The 20,650-nt window shown below is 32.6% G+C and overlaps 3 protein-coding genes across 3 annotated transcripts; all 3 read left to right on the plus strand.

Moving 5' to 3' along the window:
* Positions 1 to 2,838: 2,838 nt before the first annotated feature.
* Positions 2,839 to 10,323, plus strand: LOC132282484 (calcium-dependent protein kinase 28). The gene is made up of 12 exons (XM_059784186.1): positions 2,839 to 3,601; positions 4,903 to 5,033; positions 5,302 to 5,343; positions 5,470 to 5,581; positions 5,681 to 5,759; positions 6,056 to 6,225; positions 7,728 to 7,854; positions 8,436 to 8,551; positions 8,645 to 8,752; positions 8,928 to 8,990; positions 9,332 to 9,505; positions 9,750 to 10,323. The coding sequence occupies exons 1-12, from the start codon at positions 3,191 to 3,193 to the stop codon at positions 9,912 to 9,914; spliced, it is 1,698 nt and encodes a 565-aa protein (XP_059640169.1). The 5' UTR covers positions 2,839 to 3,190; the 3' UTR covers positions 9,915 to 10,323.
* Positions 10,324 to 11,386: 1,063 nt separating this feature from the next.
* On the plus strand, positions 11,387 to 12,107 carry LOC132284426 (chaperone protein dnaJ 11, chloroplastic-like). Its single transcript, XM_059786545.1, has one exon. The coding sequence runs from the start codon at positions 11,444 to 11,446 to the stop codon at positions 11,924 to 11,926; it is 483 nt and encodes a 160-aa protein (XP_059642528.1). The 5' UTR covers positions 11,387 to 11,443; the 3' UTR covers positions 11,927 to 12,107.
* Positions 12,108 to 17,287: 5,180 nt separating this feature from the next.
* Positions 17,288 to 18,071, plus strand: LOC132285056 (chaperone protein dnaJ 11, chloroplastic-like). The gene has a single exon (XM_059787220.1). The coding sequence runs from the start codon at positions 17,368 to 17,370 to the stop codon at positions 17,920 to 17,922; it is 555 nt and encodes a 184-aa protein (XP_059643203.1). The 5' UTR covers positions 17,288 to 17,367; the 3' UTR covers positions 17,923 to 18,071.
* The last annotated feature ends 2,579 nt before the right edge of the window (positions 18,072 to 20,650 follow it).

Raw genomic sequence — 20,650 nt, forward strand, 5'->3', positions numbered from 1 at the left:
ATTATAATCTATTGATTTTGGCACTCCTTAATTCTAAAATGCATAGGACACAATACTTGACATTATTTTATTTTATTTTTTATTTTGGTAATTGGCATTTTTTCATTTGAAAAGCGTTTTCATAGTGTCATTAATCCATACAGTAAAAGTGAATAAAAATTATACAATTTCAACAAAATTGAAACCTAACAAAAAATTTAATTTTTTATTTTAAATTTTTTATTCTAATTTTCAGTTTATCACCCGAAAAACAGTGCTGCAGTTGGGAACGGTTTTGTTAAGAGGTGACTTTTTGTGAGAATGTGAGCTGTTATTGCATGAGATTTAAGGGTTTTAAACTACTTTCCTTCTTAATTTATCCTTTTATTTATTTAAAGATCCATTCTAATTTTCATGGATAACAATGTTGTTGTTGATAACAATATATAACCTCAAACGTATGACTTTGGTACTATTTGTATCAAGTGATCTTTAGACTCTATCTATTTGAATGTAAAATATTTTTTAAAATATTATTATTATTATTATTATTATTATTAATATTTCATTGTCACAAAATATTTACAAAAAAAAAAATTTTAAAATTTAATAAAAATAAAATTACTCATCGATTTTTAGTAAATTATTTTACATATCTCGCCCCGATAAAATTGATCTCAATCTAAACCTATTGTAATTTATGAAACACATTAAAAAAAATAAAAATAAAAATATTAGTCTCGGTGTTGAAATGACACTTTGGTTGATTTTAATCATCATCAGGGAAATATATGGACCAAAGCATTAGTTGGTGAATCATGATATTTTTAAATAGTTAAATAAATATAATAAGGAATATATTAGGATCATCAGTCTTAAACAGTTTACAAACAAATACTACCTAGTAAAGAGGGCAGAAAAAGTCATCAATAATATATTGAGATTCGGAATCACCATGTAATTTTATTGACTGACTAATAGCCAAATCCAGTCAATTGATATAATATGGTGAACTACATAATTTAGATTCAGGTTCTATATCACCTTTTTGGGGTTTCTCAAATAAAAAAATTATACCTTCTAAATATGTTTGATAATCAGCTGCATGTAATTTACAATCTATAGGTATAACCCTCTCCTCACACACAAACAACACCCGAAAATTGAATTATTTTATAAGCGTACATCTAAGAATTACATATATATGAATACGAAATACAGATATGATATGATATGGGTTCGGCGATACAATATAAATTTTTAAAAAATATGATACAGTTACGTAGGATACGGCAATAAAAAACTTATATATATATATATATATATATATATATAATCACATATATATGAATACGAAATACAGATATGATATGATATGGGTACGACGATACAATATAAATTTTTAAAAAATATGATAGTAGGATACGACAATAAAAAACTTATAAAATATATATATATATATATAATTTGATCAAATTTTTTAAAAAATATTACGAATTGAAATGCAATTATTAATAAAACATAGAAGTTCATTTTAGAATATAAAAAACAAGCATCTCTAGTCATTACTTAATAAAATTTGAACTTTTCTTAACAATTATATTATGTTATCATTGTTGGAAAAGTTGCATTTTAATGTTTAAACTTATTAAAAATGTGTTATGAAATGTCAGATACGCAGTCAAAATATTTAAGAAGTATTGTGTGCGTGTTAGATATAAAAAAATATATATTAAAATTATGAATACGTTTAAGAAGTATCGGACACGTATCCATGAGTATCGATATTCGATACGCAGGGCGGAGTAGAGGGGTTAAAAATGGTTTGTGAAATAAATTATTTGTGACTTTTTTGAAACTTTTGGTCTTGGCTTTCAAAATTCAAACTTAATAATAGAAGTGTTTATTATTTTGTAAAGACTTGCTAAAACGTATTAATACTCTCTCTCTCTCTCTCTCTCTATATATATATATATATATATATATATATATATACACACACACACACATAAGTAAGACAACTTTATTAATGGACTCATAACTAATATAATTTTTATTTATTTTTCTTGTATCGTTTATAGTTTTGTTCTTTAAAATGTACTTTAAAAATTGTGAAAAAAATTATTGTAATAATTTAAATATTTTTTAAATATATCTTTATATCACTATTTGGACCCCCAATTGAAATTTTTTGGCTCCGCTTTTGTTGACAGGTATGGATACTAATACGTTACTTTCTTAAAAATATTCATACTTTTTAGACGTATTCATACTTTTTAAACGTACATAATATTTAGAAAGCATAGACACTTTTCTTAAAAGTTCTTTAATACTATTGAAACGTCTATCACACTTAGAAATGTTATAAAATTTAACTTATTATTATTATTTTTTTCCGAACATGGCTGAGATATGAGTATGGCATGTACACATTTCTGTAAGACGTTAGTTTTGTAATTATAATTTTAAAAGTTGTGATTCTAATATAATTTTAAAACAGAATATATATTAATTAAAAAATAATATATAATTTTATAGAATTAAAATAAAAAACGTCCACATATTAGCTATAAATTAGCGATTTCATTCCCCAAAAGCTGAATAAATGAATAAAAATATTTTATACTATTATTATTTTAACAAATTCTTAGATTATTCAGCTGTTAATGGAACTCACGCTTAACATTGTTGACCAAGTTTTCTCCAAGGAGCGTGAAGATCACGTGCCGTATAACTCTTCCAAATTCCAATAAAACACAAAAACAGGAAAAACAAAAACACATAAAAATGACAGAGGTAAATAGAATCAAATGAAATGCAGAAATAAAATAGTTACTCCATTAAAAATCCAATTTTAATTTTCTCCATCCAAGAGTGAGAAACAGGGGGGAGGCTAGCTCCTGCGCCCCCTTTTCCTCTTTCTCTCTCTTATTTCTCTCTCCTCCCTCCCGTTCTTCAAAAGTCTATTCTGACCATCACTACCCCCACCACACCCCCCCTCTTTCTTCCCTTCTTCCTTCTATCTGCTCCAAACTTTCCTCTCATTCTTAATCTCATTGCATTTCTGTCTTCTTCTCTCTCTATTTATATATATATATATATATATATACACACACACACACATATGATTCATTGCTAGTATTACCCATTGAATTGTCTAATGATTTTGATCTCTCCAAACCTCTGAAAATTCTTTGCTCTGCAAACAATCATGGGCAGCTGTTTTTCAACGACCAAGGTAAGTGGCTCTAACAGCAACAACACCGCCACGGCCACCGCCACCGCCACCGTCGTGACCGTCAATAACAACCGCAAACAGAGCACCAACCCATCATCAACAGCAATTACGAACAGGAAACAAGAGAGTCAACAACAGGAAACGCAAGAGGGTAACAGAAATCGTCAACAACAACAACAACAGAAGAAAGACAAGGCGAATTCGAAGCAAAAAGGTGGGGTCCTTCCATGCGGGAAGCGAACCGATTTTGGGTACGCGAAAGATTTCGACAAAAGGTACACGATTGGGAAATTGTTGGGCCACGGCCAATTTGGGTATACCTATGTTGCCGCCGATAAGTCTAATGGAGATCGTGTCGCTGTAAAGAAAATTGAGAAGAATAAGGTAATGATTTCTTTATTATACTGGTTTTTCGATTTGGGTTTTGTGTTATTGGTCATTTTTTTATAAAAAAATTTGCTGTGTGAAATTGAGTTTGTCAAAAAAAATTCCCCCATATTGGTGGGAATTTATTTTCCGGGATTTAGATTTCAATTTAGTTTTTGGGGGTCGTTGATGTGGTTCTCAAAAATATAGGGTCAGACTAGGATTTTGTATTTTGATTGATTAGTGCTAATGATAATAAAATATCGACTCTCACAATGATGGTATTTGTTCCAAAGATTGTTGAAAGGTCTTTTGGTATTTCAATGAATATTTCCCAACGATCTAATTGGGCAGTATGTTCACCTATCTATCTTTGGTGGAATATATATCAACTGGGTCTCATCACTTGCAGTCTTCTCGTTTTTCTGATGATTTGAGGGTCCTTTGAGTGGATCTGGGTATTTGGTTCTTAAACAATTTGGAATGAATGGATTGATATGGCTGGTGAAATTGTGATATTTGTAAGTTGAGATAGAACCATCTCACCAATTTGCAAGGAAAAGACTTTGCTTGCTTTCGCTATTGAATTCACTAAAGTGGGGCTTTGTCTAATTCCAGTATTCTGGTGGAAACTAATGGGGATTCTGTTTTCCGTGATATATGATGATTGAGGAGCTTTCAAAGATTAACAAATTTAATGTTTCTATAGATGATCAAAGTTTGACTTTCCTGGAACTGTATTTCAATGTAGAAATGCCCATTGTTTTTCATTATCTATCCCACATTTATTGGACGAACATGAATTCTTTAGCTAATACAAAACAAATACAATAATATATGTGTTGCTGATATCATTCCGTAATTAAACTGGCTTTAAAGAAGAAGCTCCTGGTTGGAACGCTTGCATTAGTGATGTGGCCTTGCAAATCCGGCTTTATATTGATGCATATTACGTTAAAAAATCCAGCCACGTTTGTTTTCTGCTTGCTTTCTACAACTCTGATTTTTTGTTACAGTTGCTTCGGAAAGAGAACAATGTATTATGTTGAGAAAAGAAAAAAACAATGTGTTGTGTTCTTGCTTAGTCATTTGAGTAACACATAGTGCTGCTAATATAATTGATGGGATCATAGAAACAATTAAACGAGGAATTGTAGTTTAATAAGTAAAGCTTGAAATTTTTGAGAAAAAAAATTGCCTTTTAATAATACAGTACTTATCAAAAAATAAAATAAAAAATATTACAGTTGTTTACTAAATTCTACATTTATACTATATTTGCTATAATGTAATGGAACAAATTATTGCATTTTTGGCAGATGGTTCTTCCTATTGCTGTTGAGGATGTTAAACGAGAGGTAAAGATATTGCAAGCCTTAACTGGCCATGAGAATGTGGTTCAGTTCTATAATGCCTTTGAGGACGAATCTTATGTCTATATCGTTATGGAGTAAGTCTTGTTCTTTGGAGATTCTTTTTTTATAGTTCCATATTCAGTTAATTTGTTCTTCACATGCTACGCCTTCTCTTCCCAGCTTATTGGTATTTAAAATTGTCAAATTTTAGATTTAAATCACATGTATGTTTTTACATTGCTTCTACCTTCCCAGAAATGTTATATGTCCTTTCCTTTTCCTTTTTTTTTTTCGCCCCCAATCAAATAGCTGACATCAATTTAGTATGATCTTATGTGGTTTCTTGACATCTTCTCTTTTCAGGTTATGCGAGGGTGGTGAATTGCTGGATAGGATTTTGGCCAAGTAAGAATCTCAACTTTTGGATGTGATGAATTATCTGTTGTGCTATTCTGTGGTTGCTTTATGGTATATACTTCTGCTTAAAAGTGCAACTAAGTCACTTACTGATAATGTATGTTCTCTAATCAGAAAGGACAGCCGTTATACCGAGAAAGATGCTGCAATAATTGTGCGGCAGATGCTTAAAGTTGCAGCTGAGTGCCATTTACATGGTTTAGTGCATCGTGACATGAAACCGGAGGTATTGTCAAAGTTCACTTGAGCATAAGATTTTCAGCTTTTGTTTTCTGGAATCATCTGTGTAATGGTGCTTCACTTACATTTTCTCTCGTTCTTCTAGAATTTTCTTTTCAAGTCCAAAAAAGTGGATTCACCTTTGAAGGCTACCGATTTTGGTCTGTCAGATTTTATAAGACCAGGTGAGTAAAATTTCTACTGCTAATATTAATATACTGAATTTCCCAAAATTGCTGATGAGACATCTTATCATTTCATAATATAATAATATATCTTTCAGTTCGATTCTTTTTCTCCAGTCAGTTCTGTTGTTTAACGAGAATAATATAACATATGTATTGAGTTAATATTGTATTTTGCCCTCTCTTATTTGAAGATCTCCGTAGCTTTTTCCATAAAAGATTTTGTGATCTTATATTTGGCCATTTGTGTTTCGGAATTTTGAAGTCTTTTATGCATAATTTTATTACTAATGCAGGGAAGAAGTTTCAAGATATTGTTGGCAGTGCCTACTATGTTGCTCCTGAAGTACTGAAACGTAAATCAGGTCCTGAATCAGATGTCTGGAGTATTGGTGTAATTACCTACATTTTGCTCTGTGGCAGGCGCCCCTTTTGGGATAAAACAGAGGATGGTATATTCAAGGAGGTACAATATATACTTAGTTTAGGTTTGGGTTGTTGGCATTTTCTTCCTGCTTTCTGTAGGATGAGTTGTTTCGCTTTAACTTTCTGGATTCAGTACAAGGATTGTATTTGCATATTACCCATTTTTTAATTTTGTGCTTTGCATGTCATTTCCTGAACCTATTTCCATTGTATTTCTCCTTGAATTTCCATGAACCCTATGTTGTTTGTGGATTTCTTCTATGAAACAACCTGATTGTGTTTTAGCATAGAGTAAATTTGAACATTCTCCTCCTTTTGTTGTTTAGGAGTTCATATTATTCCAGTTTTCTCATTTCATGAATCATTTTATTTTCCGTGTGATATATTAGTTATGTTTGTGTCATTTCTTCTTTTTGAATTTTTAACTTATTTTTGAATAACCTACTTCATTGAGTAAATCATGTATGCCTTCTTCAGAACATATGCTAATAATATTCTTGTCAGTGATATTTACTTAAGTACATTCGGAGTACTATATATATTCTATTACCATTTTGTTTATGTTTTGTTTTGCAATTACTTTCTAGTGATTTATCGGGATCAAATATGTTCTCGGTCAATTTTAAGGCTGCTTAAGTAAGTGACCTACCTGTAGGTTACCTCCCATGCCAAGTCATTTGCCTACTTGTTTCACAGATTCCCTTTATCTACTAAGAGTCCAAGGCTCTGTTTCTGATAGAAATTATTTTTCTCGGCACATCATACAACGGTAGCTTCAAATAAGAACTCCTGTAGTTAATCAAGTCCATTTCACAAGGGACAGAGACTATAAACCAACTTCCACTTGACTTTCAAAGAAAAAGTCTGCAAATTAACAGATCACATGGCATAATTTTGTAAAAATCTCCCTTGAGCTGCCACCATTGATAATTTGGAATAAGATTATTTGATTAGCTAACCAGCTGAAGCATTCATTTTCTGTTAGGAATCAATCTCAAGTGCAATAAATATAGCCCAGGGGAAAACAACTTTTCTTTTATGAGGTGATTTGCATTAGTAACTATAGCCTGATTAAAGGATGATTATCAATATGATTGGTGAGCGAATCATGGTCCTTGTAGCTGACCGATATCTTGCAGTTTAACACTTCTAAAATGTTGTAATGTATGATGTCATTGTTATTTAAGGATATACTTGATTGAAATTAATTGGGATGTCGTAAGAAAAAGGATTTCTGCCAATCTTTCCATGCAAGAAGAGGGGGATATTCATAAGTTAACTAGGAAGTTCTGGCATCCAGGTCATACAGTGTGAGTAGTTGGTGGGTTGACTGGGTAAGTGGGTAGGCAGCCTTTGAATCTTACCATGGAAGATGATAGATGAGCAGTCCAAAAGTTCTTCAGATCTGATCGATTCAATCTTTAGTTTTTATTTTATTTTATTTATTATTATTATTTTATTACATATTTTTACTATTTACCATTTAGCTTCTGTCATTTTTCTTTTTCTTGGTATACTTATTTAATATTTCTAATATTTCAGGTTTTAAAGAACAAGCCTGATTTTCGTCGCAAACCATGGCCAAGCATAAGCAACAGTGCTAAAGATTTTGTAAAAAAAATACTTGTGAAGGATCCGCGTGCTAGACTTACTGCTGCTCAGGCCCTATGTACGTTTCTGCTCATCTACTGAAAAAATAGATATTGTTTATATAGGTGTAACTTGAACTGAAAATTTTAAAGACCGTTGGGGTTGAGCCTTAAATATATCTACTTAGAGTGGGCTTTATTGATCATAATGTAATTTGTCATAGTTAAAGATTATAATTTAGCCTATTCTCAGCAAGACATCAACCTTCTTTTTGGGCAAATACCGAATCCTTGGGTCAGTGGTTGGAAGAAATTTTGGACAAATGCCTTTGAATTTTAACCAACTCCATTTGGCGGTTTAGAGAAATTTTGCACTATAGGTCTTGTAGATTTAAACATAGGCAACCAAGAAATGCTACAGAGAGTGATAGAAGGCTGAATTTGATAAGGAACTTGATTTGCCTTAATCATTTGACCATGAACCAAATGTCTTTCCAATTAAAACTAGAATACGTACATTTACCAAGATTTTTCTGGTGACTGTCATGAACCTTTGTGATTCTCTATTTTCTCATATATTAATATGTGATTGATGAACCTTTTTTTTTTTCTTTTTTACTAGTATATGATTTAGTGTCCTAATATCTTCCCGCTTTCCCAGCACATCCATGGGTTAGAGAAGGGGGAGATGCCTCAGAGATTCCTCTAGATATTTCAATCCTAAACAATATGCGGCAATTTGTGAAGTACAGTCGTCTGAAACAGTTCGCTCTCAGAGTAAGAAAATTTTCTTTTGATTGGAACTTCAATGCAGAACTATGATGTTCCTCTCCATCATATTTTTTAATTGCTAAATCCATTTTCTTGTAGGCATTGGCAAGCACACTTGATGAAGAGGAACTGGCTGATCTCAAAGATCAGTTTCATGCAATTGATGTGGATAAAAATGGTGCCATTAGTCTTGAAGAAATGAGGCAGGTATGTTTTCTCCTCATTGTAATTGTGGGAGGTTAGTCTTCAAATAATTATTATTTTATTTGTTCATTGTAGGACAAGGCTAGACTGATTTTGAATTTGCATTTCGATCTTTAATATTTCGTAATGCATTTATACATTTTCGTCACATTTTCCATAACATGGCTGGTCAATGCAGGCCCTTGCTAAAGATCTTCCTTGGAAGTTGAAAGATTCACGTGTTTTGGAGATTCTTCAAGCGGTAAGCCTATTCTTTTAGAAAAGAAGTTCCCAGGTTTCCAGACCCCCTTTCATGCCCACAATGTATTTTTTCACATTTTGAGCCACTATTCCCGTTACCAGTTTATCCACACTACAAAAAAAATGAGTTACATGACTCTTTCTGGGGAGATGGACAAGAAGTTTTATTTAGTTTTCATCCATGATATATCATTGCACTTCCATGATTTTTCTTTCGTATCATTTCTTGTATAACACACTATACCTTTGAAGGCATGATCTCTGCACTTGGTTCTTAGTTGTGAATTGTATTTTTTTCTACAAATGGATCCTGATGAGAGATTAATTGTTTTCTTGAGGCAGATCGATATCAACACTGATGGACTTGTCGATTTCACGGAGTTTGTTGCAGCCACTCTGCATGTCCATCAAATGGAGGAACATAACTCAGAAAAGTGGCAGCAGAGATCACAGGCTGCTTTTGAGAAATTTGATGTGGATAAAGATGGATATATAACCCCAGAAGAACTAAAAATGGTAAGTTCATTTCTGGCATTCCTGTATGGATGAGAATGGGATTATTTTTTGACTGTGGTTATACCCACCCAAATCCATTCTTTTTGTATCCTTCAAGTTTCAACTCTGGTTTTTTCATAAGTACCTTTTCTAGCCAGTTGAAATGATATTGCATGAAATTTTGGGGAGGTATGAAATATGTGGGAGAAGAACTATTATAACCTCATGATATATGGCTCTTAATATTATGCTATTGCCTTGGCAGCACACATGCTTAAAGGGCTCTGTAGACCCACTTCTTGAGGAAGCAGATATTGACAAAGACGGTAAGATAAGCCTATCAGAGTTTCGTAGACTTTTACGTACTGCAAGCATGAGTTCACGAAATGTGACCAGCCCACGTGTTCTGCGAAAATTTTCGAAAGTGTAGATCAGAATGTTGTCCAGAATTTGAGAGGGAAGAGAGACGGAATGAGAAGTAGAGCTCATTTTTTCAAATAAAAAGAAAAAAAAATCTATTTGAAGATCCTCCTCACAAATGGGCTCTCATCTGCTTCTGTTTCTACTGCCATTTTTGTGGATATTGTTAGAAAATTGAAGCGCTTAGTGACAGGAATTGAAATAGAGGCTTATGAGGACGTCTTGCCGAGAGGTGTTTGATGTAGAGTTGCTTTGGCCCTGAGCCGGAACTGGAACTGGCTGCAGATAACATGGTCATGCTAGTAGTGTACATGTTTTTTTTTTTTTTAATAGGGGTTTTCTCTGATTGTTCCCTACAAATTGTAACGTGTGACATAAATAAATTATCAATGAAAATCTCTTGTAATGGAATTCTTTTATATAGTTTATATTTAATCTTCTATAAACTCATGTATTATTCATGATTGCTGTTTCACTGCTTGATCTCACTGAAACTTGGAAGATGGGAATGCCTTCAATTTCTAATCCCAAAAATTGGGGCAAGTATTGTTGACTTTAGAATCTTTTCTTACCCCCAAAATTGGGGCAAGTATTGTTGACTTTAGAATCTTTTCTTACCCCCAAAATTGGGGAATAAGTCCAAATTAGGAAGTGCTTTTAAAAGAAAATTTATGATAAATGACCAGTCTTTGCTTGGGTCAAACTTGATGGCTGAATCCTTACTGGTCCCTTCTCCACCGGGCATATCAGCCGCCCATCAACCTAAGTGTTACTGGGAATTGGAATGGAAAGTCAGAGGAGTATAATAATAGTTTAGGTGTTAATTTTATTTAATAATTCAAGTTTTTAAGTCGGATCACTAAATACTTGATTTTTCATAATTGGTATTATAGTCAGATTCATTTTTGATTCGGTGTCGTACCAAATGTCTGACTTCGGATGGGTCACTTCGGATAGACAAGGTGATCCGAATGTAACGGGAACGTTACAAATTTGAGTGAGAAAAAATATCGTTTCAAATCATATTCAAAAATCCAATAAAAAAGTAAAATAGATATAAATGAATTAAATTTAACCCACATAATAAGTTTTTAGATTGGATTCGGAAGCACCCTCAATCTAAAAACTAACATAGTTAATGGAAATAATTTAAAATAGGTACTAGTCTAACTGAATTTTGAAATAATATTAGTTTAATAACCGAAAAAGGTTTTTTTTTTTTTTCGGAAGTTAATCACCGAAAAAGTTGTGGACAGAAGAGAAGTCACTTGGTTCCGGATGCGGTGCAAAAGATCCGCTTTTTGAGGCCCGTGACATGGAGCTAAGTCACATTTCTCAGTCATGTCAGGCACCGACCATCTTTTAGATCCGATACGAATTTGGATAAGGTCTGTGCCAACTCAGCTTCTAACCCAAGATAACCATTACCCGCCATTTCTACAGTTCACCAAATCATATATGTATATATAGGTGTGTACATGTGTAACTTTATATCTACATACACACGACAGACCCTTTACCTTTGCCTCTCAGACAATCATGTTCTCTGTCCCCTCCACTTCTTCCCTTTTTGGAGCCTCACTTCATTCAAGAATCTCCTTCACTCATTCCACTCCCTCGCCGTCTTGCGTCAGATTCAGACCACCGCGTGTCATCGCATCCGCCTCGACTAGCTCCAACTGCCTTTGCCCTCCCAAACCGACCGCTTCCTTTTACCAAGTTCTCGGAATTCCAATGGGGGCAACCCCTCACGAGATCAAGGCGGCGTACCGCAGACTCACCAGGATTTGCCACCCCGACGCGGCGGCGGAGGACCGGAAGGACTCGTCAGCCGACGAGTTTATGAAGATCCATGCCGCATACTCTACTCTTTCGGATCCAGAGAAGCGTGCGGTCTATGACCAGAAACTCTTCCACCTGTCGTTCGTTTCGTATTCCGGAATTTCGGCTTCTCCAGCAACAGCGACGGCGGGATTTTCTGGTTATCCTCGCCGGAATTGGGAGACGGATCAGTGTTGGTAGGAAGTTGATTGAGCTAATTGTAGACTACTGAACACAAGAAAATGATATATATTTGTACATATTAAAGAGCATATTACTGTATAAATGAATTGAGAACTAACATACGTAATCAGTAAACATGTGTATCTATTTAGTATATGATGAAAATAGCAAGAGAAAAGCTTTTATTTATTTATTTATTTTTCGTGTAAATTACACTTTAATGTTCATTCTGTTCTTGTTTTGTGTATATATATATATTTAAGTAAAAAGAAATGTATAGTCTTGATTTTGTTATTTCTAAAGCTCATTCGATAGATCTCTACATCGAGCGGCCTCTAATTTTCCTCTCTTCTCTCTACCCTTTCTCACTCTCAGCTAGTCCCCATTCTGTTTTGCTTGCTGCTCCCTTCAATTGGAGTAGGGAGGTGTCCTTGCTTGCCTCTCACATGTAATAAACTCAAGACCGTGTTTCTCACTGGATACGGCTCTTATAAGTTTCGTGTCATGCTGTTTGGGACAATTAATGCACCAGCAGTGTTCATGGACTTAATGAACAAAGTCTTCAGGGCTTATTTGGATCAGTTTGTCATGGACTTAATGAACAAAGTCTTCAGGGCTTATTTGGATCAGTTTGTCATTATTTTCATTGATGATATCTTGATCTATTCTAGATTTGAGGACGATCATGCTAGATATATCTCAATAAGTTTGCCTTGGGGGTGGTTTTTTCTGTCGTTTTTTGTTTTTTTGTGGCTAGAGGCTTGATTTGATCTTGTGCGCGGGTGGGTGTGTGGAGCTCCTTATGGATGCAGCTGTGGAGCTGTTGTCTTGATGATGGCCTGACTTTTGATCACTCCAATTGCTGCTTTTCTTTCTTGGTGGTTTCCGTGATAGGAAACGTGCAAGTTTTAAAATTTTTTTGAAGAATTTTCATATATAGAAGACAAGTTTTATGCAAAAATAAAATATGATGTATCATTCAATTAATAGATTGAATACTTACATCAAAGGTTTGAGAAAACCTTTAAATCTTTTATCTAAAGTGAATGTTTTTACTTATTGTAAATCTCTTAGCAAGATCATTTCTCCTTCTTCTTGATAGTAATATTCCCTTTAGGAATTACTAATATACCTCGATGAATGACCTTGCAAGGCTTGTGGTAGTCTCTTTCAAAAGAGAAAGCAAACCCTAAAAATAGAAAGATAAAATATATTCATTTTTCTTTCAAAAGTCTACCTTAATATATACATGGACCCATGTATATATAGGCAACATAAAGATAAGGAAAGTAAACAATAAATCCTTCTTAATCTTTAATTCACATATCCCAATTCTAATAGGACTCCAATATCAACTTGGGTTATGGGTGAGAATCTTTTGGGTTTACTATTTTCTTGGCTACTATAAATTAATAATTGGTCTGATCTATTAAACCATGGACCTAATTCAATTAATTCATAAATTAATTTTTACTCCACTAAAAAAAATTAATTGCACTCCAATTAAATAGTAAATAACCTCTAAGTCAATGTTGCACTTTGACCCCTCTATGCATAATTATTTATCGGATTATAAAATTATCAATTCGACAACATAATTAATATAATTATATTGTTACCTTTGATTATTTCTGGCTTGATCACAATAAAATATTTGTTTAACAAAAAATAATAATTTACTAAATAAATATATAGAAAACATTTTATCTAAAACATACGAAGGCCTTCGAATTTAATTTGTGATCAACCATAATCAATACAAAATAAATACAAGTAACATGGATGTAAATATTGAGAATATAACCCTCTAACTATTAATTACGTAACCACCCAAAGTGCCGATCTATGGATCCCTAAGTATCTGCCGAACAAATTAAAGTAATTATTAATTAATAAAAGAGTCTATACTTCTCTCATGCTCGAGAGTCAAATGCCATGACAGTGATAAGGAGCAATTGCATACGATGGCTCTCGCAATATATCTCAACTTAACGCGGATACAGTTCAAATCTTAGTTAATAATGAGTCCATCTATAATTACTGACTATGAATAATTTATGATTACTATTTATATTCATGTATTGATCGCAATCACATACATATATAAATATCTTTTGTAATCAAGTGGACACTATCAATTCCATAATGAATCGAAACATAATACATTGAATTCACAAATTATATAAATCATAAATATTTCAGATATGTCAGAAACATATGTTACTATAAGCCAAATAGAAATTTGTTATGCCAAGGCATATAAATCCCAACATTCTGTTCTAGAGCGGTGGCTCTTTCTCAAAAAATCTGGAGCTTGTTTTTCATTTTACTTATTTTTGCTTCATGATTTGTATGCCTTCATCTGTCTTGGCTTATGCTTCTGTACTATCACTTTGGCTTGGCCTTTGTGCCTTTCCAATGATAAAAAAAAAAAAAAAAAAAAAAATTCCAGGCTCATTCTTTGAGGCATATCCTCCTTATCTTCATATTTTTCTTTTTTCCTTTTTATCGTGTTAGTTGATAATTTAATTCTAAATATATTAATATCTATTTAGTTAAGTGCACTTGATAATGTAGTATGAATACTAATTGAAACAGATTTCACTTATTAGAAAATTTAAAATTAAAAAAAAGTTAATTGGTATGTTTTAATTTTATCAAAAAATATCTTATTGTTTGAAAACTTAATTAAGTGTTTAATTCTCAATGAATTAAAAGCTTATTCAATTAAGTGTGTTTAATAATACAATTTGAATATCACTTAAATAAAATAAAATTTTAAGTGATAGAAATATGACTGAATGTTGCATGCAGGAAATTCAAAAGGATTTCAAAAAATATTTATTACCACTTAAAATTTCAGTATTTTCACAACATAATTTTTAGTTTTATCTAACAACACTTTAGTCTATTTCGACTAAAAACATAGTACTAATAGATTAATCAAATATATAATAGATTGATGAAATAAATAAGTAGGATTTCCAACATTTTTTTTAATTACAGTTAAATTCATTTCCAGTTATTAAGATTTTGCTTAGATCTTGTTAATTAATTCCTCCAACAGGAGAAGGTCTTCTAATTTTAGGAATTTTTTAAATACTCTTTTAGGTTTCATTTGGTTATATAAAAATAGCAAGAAAAGAAAAGAAATAAAAAATAAATGTATATCATTCAAAAGAAGTATCAAATTGCCTAGTATTACATGAATTAGTGATCCAAAATTCTAGTCATTTATTAACTGTGGGAAAATTTTTGGTCCTAAACCATGTGAGAAAAGTGGATATATAAGAATTTAATAAGATAAACATAAGTTTTAATTGGACTTTATCATTAGATGATGTATAAGTCAAGACTATCTAATAATTTTTTTAATATTATGTGTCGACTTATGTCCTTTATGGTTTGCAACACACTACTAACCGTGGCAGAGACAAAAAGGTTGAATAAAAATTCACTCGAAAACAAGCGTACGAAATATAAGTGACATGAATTATTCAAGAACCGACCTACAATGTAATGGTTTTGTGGGATTCTTCAAGTTTTGAAATTTGATTTGATTACAATATTATATTCTTTTAATCATTTAGGAAATTTCAATGTTTCATAGATGATTAGAAGAATACAATCGTGCAACTAAGAAATTTTAATGTATGCATCAACAGGTCAGCGGCATAGCGGTATCAGGCTTTTATTTTTTAAAAAGATGTCAGGAGTTAAAGTCTCGGTAGAAACATGTGTGTGTAAATACCAATTAAGAAAGAAAAAAAAAAATAGATAAATAAAATAAAAATGTATACCATACCATGCGATGTTGGCGCCTACTATCAGAAATAGATTTAAAAAATTATGTGAGGGGGAAACAAGAAGATAAAAAGGTGTAAACCATGAAGTGGGAAAAATTAATTAATTAATTATTATTATTATTTTTGTAATTTAAGGAGGCAATTTTAAAAATATATAGGTATATAATTCAGAAAAACAAAATTGGTAGATTTATAATAGCAAAGAAGAAATTTTGAGTGGGGACAATTGCCCCCACCATAAAAAAAGAGCGACGGATTGTGCACCACGTCAGAAACAAATCTCAATGTTTTAAAAAATTACTTTTGAGCCGTTTTTCACTGGTAAGGGCTTAAGTCCAATAAGACTCCTGCCTGGTTTACGGTTGTGAGATTCATAAAAATATATGATGACATGAATAAAAGTAATGTAACTTTTGCCTTTGAATCAATTAACAATGGTATATAAGTAATTAAGTTTAATTTACAACAAGATTCAAAATTAAACTCAATCGAAACTTAAGTCACATAAAATAAGTGTGGAAAAGAAAAATGTTGAAAGTGAAAATGACGTTAAATCATTTGTATATATACTTATCATGGAATATACTATCATATTAATTTTTTACTTAATATTTTTATTAAGTTTTTTTTTTTTAATATGGGACTTTTTAAATATAATCATACATGTAACTATATATTTATCTAAAATACAGACTAAAATTACACACACACACACTCACTTTCTACCTTCTCTTAATAAGTTCTTGCAAGTGTGTAGAGGAGTTTTGACTTCTCATTCTCTAATTCAATATCTTTCCATGTATCATAAGTGAGGTGATTGCCATAATGCAATGAGTCTTACCAATAACTTTCACCATTTATTAGTTACCCCTCCTCGAGCGAGAAGCAAGTTCGGACTCGTACTTTAATTCTTTAACAATGGAGTTTGTTTCGAAGTTTCGATGATTAACTATCTCAAGTCTTTTGAATTTGAGGACAATCTATTTTGAATTCGAAAGTTGTCTTTCATAGTTTCAATAAACCTAATAAAATGTTTCAAGATTTTGGACTTCAAGGATTACCTTGGACTTCTGAGTGTTTCAGGATTTTAGAATTTGATTTGTCCATTGAGGAACTATATTAGGAGGTTTCGAGGTCAAATGTTTTTTTGTTTTTTTTTATTTATGATAATTGGAATGTTCGAAGCTTTGTCCCGATTAATTTACAGAACCCATACAAGTCGAACTCTTCATACAAATCGAATAAAATTCAAATTATATTCGTGATCATGATCCCAAAAAATTATTTGCACCTAGAAAAAAATTTAACTTAAAACTTAAAATTTAATGACGCTCCCAGGCTAAGCTTTTTCCACTAAGCCAATGCCAGGTTTTCGAAATCAAATGTTGTACTTCGAACCATCGCTATTTGTGGTTAGGGTTTTGACATTAAATTTGGAGTGTACTAGCAGTTATGGGAGCTTGACTTCTTTGACTGGCGAAACTTGCCATGTATCAGCGCACCGACAATCATAATATAATCCTACTTTTAATCATCAAAACACACACATTCTCCCTCTCGCATTTAAGACGAAAGTGGTAACTCACATTCCTGAGTCAGGTCAGGTACCGACACGAGACGCGTAATATCCGATAACCCATTCGGATAAGCTGAATGCCGACTCAGCTTCAAACCCATCCAATTTCTATGCTCCACCAAACCATATATATATATATATACACAACACACACTTCACCTCTATCTTCCTCATACAGAAGAATCATGGTCTCTGTACCCTCCACTTCTTCATTTCTCCGACCCTCACACCATTCAAGAATCTCCGTCACTCGTTCCACTCCTTCGCCGTCTTGCGTCAGATTCCGACCACCATGTGTCACTGCCGCCGCAGCCGTCACTAGCCTTTGCTCTCCCAAACTGACCACTTCCTATTACAAAATTCTGGGAATTCCCAAGGGGGCAACCAGTCAGGAGATCAAGGCGGCGTACCGCAGACTCGCAAGGGTTTGCCACCCGGATGCCGTGGAGGAGGACCGGAAGGAATCGTCGGCCGACGAGTTCATCAAGATCCATGCCGCGTATTCTACTCTGCTGGATCCGGAGAGGCGTGCCGTTTACGATCGGAACCTCTCCTACCGGCCGTTCGTAACCTCGAGGGCCGGATTTTCCAGTTATACTCGCCGGAATTGGGAGACGGATCAGTGTTGGTAGGAAGTTGATTCACCAAAATTGAAGACTACTGAACACAAGTTGCATAATTTGTAAATATTGCAAAGTTTTACTATATAACTGAACACAAGTTGCATCATTTGTAAACATTGCAAAGTTTTACTATATAAATGAACAGAGCATTAACATAATTACCACTGGTATGTTTTTTATTCCTCTCTTCTTCCTAATTGTTGCATTTGATAATTAATTCTAAATATATTAAATATTTATTTAGTTAAGTCCAGTAATGTAATATGAATACCAAATTACCAATTGAAGCAAATATATTACTAATATTATTATAGAATTCAAAAATATATATTATAAAAGGTTTAACATTTTATAGAGGCAACTTAAAATTAGTTCCTAACAGTAAGTTTAATTTGTCTATTTCCATTAAAAGTATAATAGATACTAATTAATTTATTTGCGTACCATAAGTAGGATTCCCAACAAATAGTTTTTCCTTAGACAGTTGACTCACCCCCTTCTCAATTGAGAGTTTAGCATTTTTCATAAGGTTTTGTTTAAATCCTATTAATTAATTCCTCCAACAAGAGAATTTTTTTGGGATAATATTTGCCTACTCACCGGTGAATAGAAAGTTCATACTTGCATACTTACCCTAATGTGACGCAAAATTAGTGGAACACATGTTCTTATAATATAAAATAATAAAATATAAAAGATTTGAGAGGTTATTCGGATTAAACCCAATATGATATCGGATTAAACTCTATATGATCCAAATTTAACTCTCGCACGCTACTCTTTTTGTCCGGGCAGTGAATGAGAAAGGAATTTTGTCGGGAAAAAAAAATATTTTAAGCTAAAATTCTTAAATGAAATAATATTATAAGATACAGACAAAGTTATGGAGGATGAATAGAAAGAATAACTTAAATAAAATAATATTACAATATACAAACAAAGTTCTGGATGCTAAATATAAAGAATTACTATATATAAATGTAAGAGTAGTGATACTCTCACTGAATACTTGCAATTGCCTAACAGAATAATTTTTAATTGGCTATTTATACCAAATACACCCCGCTTTCTTATTTGTTGTATAATTGGCCAATTAAAAGAGTAAGTGTAGTAATTCACTGCAACTATTCGGTGCAAGAATTATTTCCCTAAATGTAATGATACATAGATATTTGTTTTCCGCCAAAAGAAAAAGAAGACAAGAAATAAGTAATAACAATCTATCCTGTAATCAACGAATCATCTATCAAACCATATGAACCAAATTTTATGTAATTAGGTGTACTTGTCACATTACTTTCAGCGGAATAGTTTAAGAGAGAGAAAGAGAGAGTTAAATTATGATTTAATTTGCATCATTTTTGTTTGACCGTTAAACATTCAATTTTTTTAATTATTATTATTTTTTATTTTAGGAACACTTGTCATATTACTTTTACGCCACATCAGGGGTAAGCATAAACTTTCTACTCACCGGTGAGTAGACAAGTATTATCCGTTTTCTAGAATACGCTTTTCTTAGATACCATTTAAAAAAATATATCAAATTGTCTACCATTCCACAAATTTGTAATCAAAATTCTATTCATTTATTAATTAAGAGAGAAATCAGGAGAAATTATTAAATTGGTATTGATTGGAATAATGTGATTCAGTCAAATTAAAACTCTCTAATTAAATTAAATAGAGTAGTTTCATGAGAATTTAATAACATATTATAAGGCAACATAAGCAAATATTTACCAAATTAAATCAACCACTGATATCAACAATGTCCCATTGAATAAGAATTCACTTTAATATTGAAAGAATAAATAAAGATAAGGATAAATTACATTAACTTATCATGAAATTTCATAAAATGTACATGATCCTAGCTTCCCTTTTGATTGTCAAATTACAATGATCTCTCTTAAGGTTTGTAACTTTGGTTACATTGTATTTCGCTCAATTGATGGTCTTCAACGTGTAAAAATGATGTTTTAGCATTTTTTTGGTTGAAAGTTGTAAGATGCATAAAAAATCCATCAAATTGAAAAATCAAATCGGACTAGACAATTTGGTACAATTTCTTAATAGTTCATGGAACCATAAAAATACGATTTAGTTTTGATTTGAGGTCTTACCAGACCGATTCGGTCTGAACTGGTAAAGTTATATACACGTGTGTTAAATTATAAAATAGTAATACTCACACAAAAAATTTGAAGTAAATTATCTAATCGAATAGTTTTTGATTGGTTATTTATGTTAAATACAAGTACGTGGATGACTTCACGACCTCATTTCCTTATTTATTGCATACATGACTAGGGTTGACAATTCATGTTGGCGGGTCGTATTCGTGTTGTGTCAGAGTATGGGTATTCCGTTAAATCGGTCAACGCGACCACTGTAACGACCCATTTCACCATATGGTATGATATTATTCGATTTGGGTTCGAGCCCTCACGGTTTTGCTCTTAGACTTTATCCGCAAAGGCCTCATACTATCTAGAGATAACACTACCACGTATAAATACTTCATATTTTCCTTACCCAGGCGACGTGGAATTGTGTACTCGTACCTTGCCCAGTGTAGTAGCCTGCGAGTGCCTCTTGTAACTGCCCAGGACACACCTGCCTACAAGGTCACCACAATCAATCCCCTTGGGGCCTAACGTCCTTGTTGGCCACACTTCTGACTGGGTCAGGCTTTGATACCATTTGTAATAACCACTCCACGACATGGTATGAT

This window comes from Cornus florida, unplaced genomic scaffold (assembly GCF_030987335.1).
Source record: "Cornus florida cultivar Cherokee Brave unplaced genomic scaffold, ASM3098733v1 CherokeeBrave_3.0.0_Hap2_Chr11, whole genome shotgun sequence".
Classification (NCBI taxonomy): Eukaryota; Viridiplantae; Streptophyta; class Magnoliopsida; order Cornales; family Cornaceae; genus Cornus; species Cornus florida.

Excerpts from the sequence above, each read along its gene's own strand:
- LOC132285056 (XM_059787220.1), top strand. The coding sequence starts at position 17,368 with ATGCCGACTCAGCTTCAAACCCATCCAATTTCTATGCTCCACCAAACC.
- LOC132284426 (XM_059786545.1), top strand. The coding sequence starts at position 11,444 with ATGTTCTCTGTCCCCTCCACTTCTTCCCTTTTTGGAGCCTCACTTCAT.
- LOC132282484 (XM_059784186.1), top strand. The coding sequence starts at position 3,191 with ATGGGCAGCTGTTTTTCAACGACCAAGGTAAGTGGCTCTAACAGCAAC. Across the intron at positions 5,760-6,055 it reads GTCAGATTTTATAAGACCAG|GGAAGAAGTTTCAAGATATT; the intron begins GTGAGTAAAATT and ends TTACTAATGCAG. Across the intron at positions 9,506-9,749 it reads CCCCAGAAGAACTAAAAATG|CACACATGCTTAAAGGGCTC; the intron begins GTAAGTTCATTT and ends TTGCCTTGGCAG.